Source organism: Brachypodium distachyon, chromosome 5, assembly GCF_000005505.3.
Source record: "Brachypodium distachyon strain Bd21 chromosome 5, Brachypodium_distachyon_v3.0, whole genome shotgun sequence".
In the NCBI taxonomy this organism is placed as follows: Eukaryota; Viridiplantae; Streptophyta; class Magnoliopsida; order Poales; family Poaceae; genus Brachypodium; species Brachypodium distachyon.
In genome coordinates this window covers 8,103,233-8,110,098 of record NC_016135.3, presented here as the reverse complement: position 1 = coordinate 8,110,098, position 6,866 = coordinate 8,103,233, and the positions used below count along the sequence as shown (strand labels likewise).

Here is a 6,866-nt window from a genome sequence, read left to right as displayed (position 1 = left end):
TTGCACTGGAAGGGACGAGGTGGGGAAGCCGGCCTCGGATCCGGGGAAGATGGCCGGCGGTGAGGAAGGCGGCCGTCGGTGGGGTGGCCACCCGAGAGAGGAGGTGGGGCGGGGAGGAGCGGCGGCTGCAGTGGAGAGGTGCCCGAGTGGGGCGACGAGGAGGACAAGTGCGAGCGTTCGGGCGACGGGCGGGTCTGGGCCTCCAAGGGATTTCCCTTGTGAACTCGGCGGTGTCATTTTCACCGTAATAACGGTTTGCCGCGGGGTTAAGTTCGATTCGCTCGTGGGGAGAAACTCGGGAAGCTTGTCAAGACCAGTTTCTTCCAGCAGCTGGTTTTACACGTGATTTCAGATGGGCTTCTCGTAGCAGCCCACGGGAATTTTTCCTTTTTTTCAACTTCAACTGCCTGAACCTAAAAGGTGGCCCAGAAGCTGAAAAGAAGAGAAATAAAATGCACTAATAGTCCCTGTACTTGAACGCGCTGCTCGTTTTAGTCCCTCGACTCAAAATTTACGTCTTTTAATCCCTAAACTTAGACTTCAGCGCTCACTTTCATCATTAATTAAGGGGAGCGAGTTCAACAGAGGGCTTACTCACAAGGAACGAACGGGAGGAGGCGCGAGGATGCGGGAGGTCTCCGGTGGCACAGGTTAGTCCCAGCCATCTTCCTCCTTGTCTCTTCCCTCTCCGGCCTGCACTCCTCCCAGCACACATGGAGAGCTCCGGCGCCGCCGCCGCCGCCTCTTCCTCCCGTCAAAGGTCCGCCGCCGCCGCTGCTCCTCCCTGCAAGCAGAAGTCCGTCGCCGCATCTTACCTCTCACTGCGGAGAGCCTCCGCCGCCGCCTGAGCGCCCCATCTCGCCTCATACCCTTGCATTTCTCCGCCGCCCCCTGAGCCTCACGACCGTATGACCCACCGTGCGCCTTGCCCCAACCTCTCCCTACGCATAGAGGTTCGCCGCAGCTTGAGCTCCCCTTCTCTCCTTGGCCGCATCCCCTTCGACTGGTCCTCCGTATTTCCTCCCATGGCCGGATTCTCCTAGCCCCTTCCTCTTCCAGCCCCCTCCAATGGAGCAGCACAAGAACCCTAATTTCCCGTTTACTAATAATCCCCAATTTCTTGAGCAGATCTTACGATTCTATTTCGTTATTTTTTCAGGTTGTTCTGTGAGCTCCTCTGTCCGATTGATCAGTAGCATATTGCTTCGTAGTAATATAAATGTCTGATTTCTTGGGCCAAGATGGTGGCAATTTTTGTTACTGAAGATCCTACTTATTCAGTTTTGCGGTTCATGTTGTAGCAGTTTTCGTTTTTTATCATGTATCTATCGTGTAATTTTGTTCTTTACTGTTTCCGATTGTTTATAATATAATCAGTGGCATCTAAGCTATACATTTGGGTCATTCACACGCAAGTCATTGGCTCGTTGCTGTACAAGGCTCCTTTTTTCTGTATTTGTGTGTGTATAATTTTTAGTCTAGTTGTGATCCATGAAAGCCCCCTCAGATCATGAATGAGAATTCCTATAATTGTTATGCGTATTTTTATTTTGAAAGATGTATAGAACAGTTAAAGCTTCATACTAATATACATGTGCAATTCCTCACTTTGTCCATCCAAACATAAATTGAAATTGGTGTCTTCCTTGAATCCCATGAGCCAATTCAATGAGCAACCAAACAATACAATTGGAATTAAGGCCCAATTCAGATTCCTTGTTGAATTGGTATTCTAGCCCAATTCAATTCCCTGCTCCCCAATATCTACATCCAAACAAAGCATTAGTATTAGTTGTTCTATATTGTTGTATATGCTGCTTGTTGGAACTTAATGTCTTTCTACGTCCATTATATTACAGAACACAGCTGCCGATGCTTTTGTAGCGTTTAGCTGCTTTTTTTCCATCGACTAACTGTTTTGTGGTGTGCCTTCTAACTATAGTTATTTCCAAAACCCATGCAGATGACGAAAACGGGAAAGGATGGGTCAGAAGTGCTCTTTGGACAATTGTGACTTCGTTTCAGCTTGTTTTGATTTGGAGTCGCATTGCTGATCTCTCTTCTTTGTACAGAAATATGACCCTCAGTGTGGCATGAGCAAAGAGGAGTTCGAATGGCGATGTGCTCAGGCTGACAGGGTAAACCAGCGTATGCCCCAGGCGTTGGAGAAATTGAACTCTCAGTTGCAGATTACGCGTGGACACTTCATCGATGATCCTGATGCCCTCAGAATATGGGATGTGTATGAGAATGATGTCCGTTATGCATTTGCACATAACCTCAAGGGTACCCTCATGTCACCTTTGTCACTCCCGGTAAGTCTCCAACACATGATTTTCCTTTATGTGTTAAATTCTCCACAAGGTGAAGTTGGATTATGCAGTGACTCACCTTTGCAACACTTTGACCCCACATTGCTTTTGAAATTAGCTGCGCATAAGTTCTGCTGAAGTGTTGATGCTTAACATTGCTTATTGCTTACAAATATGGTTATTTGAATTTAACGTGCAAAATTTATTAATAGATATCAGATATAACTTATAGTGTATAGTTTTTCTATGTCCTGCAAAACCCTTTGCTGGAGCTCATATAGGGCTCTTGAGATCACATATTTTGAGTATGATGTTTGTATTTGGCCCTCTCGTCTATTTCCTTGGATATCTTGATTGATTCTGCCTCATTGGTGAATGTACAAATCCTGCTTACTAAATACATCAATTTGATATTGCTGCTCTATAGCATACCTGAATCATGTTACTAACCAAACTGACTTAAGGGCTGGCTTGAGCTTGTTAGTTCATAAAGTGATTGCAGCATGCTCTCCCTGGTCTACTGGAAAAATGCTCCTTAGATTTTCTTGAAGAGTTTCTTTCTGTAGCTAAAGAAACTGAAATTAAAGTTACTTAATAGTCTTTGATGGCCGGCTTGAGCTTGTTAGTTCCTAAGGTGGTTGCAGCATGCTTTCCTGATTTCCTCCAGCCACAAGAGAAATGCTACTAGGTTTTCTCGGAAATTATTTTTCTGCAGCTAAAGACACTAAAATTGAAGTTACATAGTTTTTCAGATCTATTTGTTTATTTCATTTTTTGTTTGTTCATGTCGCAAGCTAGAGATCGTATCATTTTGGTTATAACTGGTTCCGAATACAATTGTGTAGTCTTGTGTGTAATGATTTATGCCATGCCAAAGTTTATGCCATAGCCATGCATCCAAGGTTTCAAAAGGTCTAGTTTGGGCAGTTGCTGGCGCATGCTCCCTCCGTCCACAAATAAGTGTACTTCTAGGTTTTGTCCTAAGTCAATCTTTTCTAAATTTGACCGACTTTGTTGAAAAAAGTAACACATATGACATAAAATGGTACTCCTTCCTTCCTAAATACTTGTCATAAATGTTACTATATGAAACTACATTTCAAAACGGATCTAATGATAGTAATCTAGTGTCATAATTATTACTATGTTTTCCAATAAAGCCGGTCAAACTTTAATATCTTTGACTTGGGACAAAACCTAAAAGTACAATTATTTGTGGACGGAGGGAGTAGAGCCTAGGCGTTCCATACAGATGGGTAGCAGGGTGTGGCTGGGAGAGCTAGGGGTGATGAGAATCTTGGGAAGGTCTTTGGTGGAGGAACATGATCTTGGTGAGAACTTCACTGAAGGAGCCTGCAGAAGCAGATGACGGAGCGCAGGTTTGGATGGAGGCGGAGAAATGCGGGCGACAGGCGAGCTTGAGCACCGGTAGACGGAGATAACGTGTGACAGTGAGGATGAAAGGAAATGCATGTGCAACATGTCATTAGTCCCATGTCGAAACCCTAGCCTCCAAAAGTGCATCTGGATCGTCCATTCTCCACCAGCACATATGAACCGTTCTGTTTTCTGTACTGCACATATGAACCCATGGCCCTGCACCCGATCCTATCGTAGTCCAAACCTCTGGCCGTGCCCCCATCTTCAACCAGCTGCCATGGATTCCGAGGTCCAATTGGCGACAGTGTGTGTTCACATCAGCAGCTGAGGACATCGTTTTCTTGCTGAAGAGGCTTGATTGCTCGTCGGTGTGCCTCAAATCCACCGAAGGACCTCATGTGCCTAATCCACTTGCTGGCGCCTTCCCCCCCTTGCATACATCAAGCCATTGTTATCTCAGAGCATTACTGTTTTTTTTAACCAGGCCTATAAATATATGCCATGCGGTCCTAATTTACACATCATGTTGGCCTGTTGAGACAGCTCTTTCAGGTTGATGTTGAAGTTTAATTTAATATGTTCATGTTATTGTTGGAAGAGTTTATGGTCTGGGTAATTATAGGCGCTGAGCTTAGTTTTTGGATACGCTCAGTTTCTCTTGCATGAAATGGTTCTTCTTTTCAGTAGTTCTGTTTCTGTATTTCATGCACTGCCCTGGTCTATACTTAAAATATACTCTCTCCATTCCAAAACACAACTCATAGATTTTTCTCATTTGTTCCACAATATACCTCATTTTTCTCTTGGTACCCGCACCCGGCCAATAACTACTCACATCCATTTAATATTAATCCAATATGAGTTGTCAGGCACTAGAAACGAGAGCTGCTTTGGTGCAAGTGCACAAATCTACATGAGTTGTGTTTTGGAACGGAGGGAGTAGGAAGAAATAATCTTGTATGGATTCTTATGTGTGGTTTGGGATGCTGCTCTGCACTCTGCTATTTGCATTTCCCAACCCTGCACTGCATCTCGTGTTAAAAGACCTAGAAGTATACCATGATTGTGTGATACCATTATCACCTATTCCCCCCATTCCAAAATATAAGGCTCTCATTCCTTTCGAGGTTCAAGTTTTGACCATAAATTAGACAAATAATCGTTGTGGTGCCACAAAAATTATACAATATCGGTATCACATTCGGAAGAAGTTTTCAACAATATAATTTGTGTTGCCCAAGACTCATATATTATTGATCTAATTGATGGTCAAAATTGGAGTATTACGATATCTGGAAGTCAACCATGTTTGACTTACTTTTGGATCATCCATCTTGTTGCATTTGCAACATTGTGGTAGCATGTTTTGTTCCCTAGTTTCCATCTCTTTGTGAGGTGCCTGTTATCATTGCATAAGTATTATATTATTTTTATTATTTATTTCACATGACTAAATTCTGTCCTTTTATCTGTTCATGCATTTACAATATTTGATTGTTTGTTTCAGAACTCTGTTTTATACGAGCAGCTAATGAACAGAAAGGCCCAGTCTAAGACTTTTGTTGGCATGATATCTGGGGGATTGGACAAGTTCAAACAAGTAGCGGCAAGAAACAAGAGGTTAGTTGGAGCTGGAGTAGTAGTTTCGCTTGTTGCTACTTCATTTGCTCTTGGCCTTGCTGTCGGACGGAATCCACTGCATGAAGAGACCAAAGAAACCTAGGTAGCAACTGTTTGATCTTGGTGTTGCTGTCTATTACGCTAGCTATTCCTGTTAAATATTGTCGAAACGATCACTAAACCTATCCTCCGGAATGAGTGATGTATTAAGTCAAACAAGTTGACAGTAGCTTGAAAGCGCAAACAGATTGAGTTTAAAACTTTTAAATACATGAAAGAGTCTTGTAATTTTTTTGGCTTTGGTACTGTTGTCGCTGTTGAACAACAATCAGAGTAAGGATGCCATTGCTCCATGGCACAACTGCGTAAAATAGGCGTATACAATGGTCTTATAGTGAAGGTCGCTGCATATTTGACAAAGTTGACACACGTATGTTTTTAGGTCTGGTTAACATTGTGGGCGTGACTTAGTCGTATGTTAGGAGGGGCTTTGATGGTGTCGTTAGCCCAAGTGTTCGGACCGATCGAGTCTTCTCGAATCAAATGAAGGGAGATCCTTAGGGGCCCTCGGACTGATCGAGTCTTTCCAAATAGGCAGCGTAGGATACCCTTAGAATTCTAACCTGATCACCCCTCCTTTGAGCGGGTTTGTCGGAATCTCGAAACTAGCGTTCTTGAGAGTCTCTAGCCCTTGTCTTAGTTTATTCGAGAGAGTCTTTAGCCCCCTCGCTTAGTTTATTCAAGTTGAGCGTGAATGATAGAATACTTTAGGTGGGTATTTATAGTCTAGGTATAACATCCCAAAATTTCTCATTTTGGCATGTTAAATCAAAATAAATATCTTAATTAAGTTTATTATTTTAAAAAATCCTTCTTGTTGAGATTTGATTGAATTTGCCGAAGGATTTAAAATTTTCAAAACTTATCTGAATTTTTCCACACCAGTTTGAATACTCAATATGACTATCCAAATTATACAACCTGGTAGACATTAATATAAGTTTAATACAATTTATTAGACCCATTTGCAACTTTGATGTTGATTGGAATTTTTCTTGAAGCTTAATAAGTCCTATTTTCCTTCAGAAAGGTTCATTAACAACCCAAATTCCCGATTTGTATGATAGGACCATATTTTAGCACCATTGGAATTTTTTTAACAATTAGAAATGTTTTCCGACATCCATTTAAATGACTAAAAGAGGGAATAATATGACTCTTCCAATTATGAAGTGGAAAACATCTTTAATTGTTCACATATGCGTAGTTTGGTGTTCGAAATATTTGGGACCTTTGAAATGTTTTAAGGTTGCATTGAATAATAATTGTGTTTATTTGAAGTAAAATTTTAGACATCCAAGAATTATTTGAGGGAAAGACTGTAGGGGAAACCACTAAAGTATATTGTGAGCACCGGGATTTGAACCCTGGTGAGTGGAGTCATGCACCCGCAACTCCACCACCACACCAAAATGTGTTTCTCGACATCCAAGAATTTCATTTTAGATGTTAAGAGGAACATAATCTTATGCATACGTTTCTAGCATTTTTTAT

General features: G+C 42.1%; 1 protein-coding gene across 3 annotated transcripts; it reads left to right on the top strand.

Annotated features, from left to right (window-relative positions):
- The first annotated feature begins 517 nt into the window (after positions 1 to 517).
- On the top strand, positions 518 to 5,613 carry LOC100846051. Of its 3 annotated transcripts, none has more exons than XM_003579518.4 (4): positions 518 to 650; positions 1,964 to 1,986; positions 2,073 to 2,315; positions 5,200 to 5,613. In XM_003579518.4, exons 1-4 carry the CDS (start codon positions 626 to 628, stop codon positions 5,413 to 5,415), a joined length of 507 nt encoding a protein of 168 aa, XP_003579566.1. In that variant the 5' UTR covers positions 518 to 625; the 3' UTR covers positions 5,416 to 5,613. The 3 variants fall into 3 exon arrangements, with proteins under 3 accessions (XP_003579566.1, XP_014758902.1, XP_010239769.1); XM_014903416.2 differs by having other exon boundaries at positions 558 to 653; XM_010241467.2 differs by lacking the exon at positions 518 to 650 and adding an exon at positions 680 to 1,159.
- The last annotated feature ends 1,253 nt before the right edge of the window (positions 5,614 to 6,866 follow it).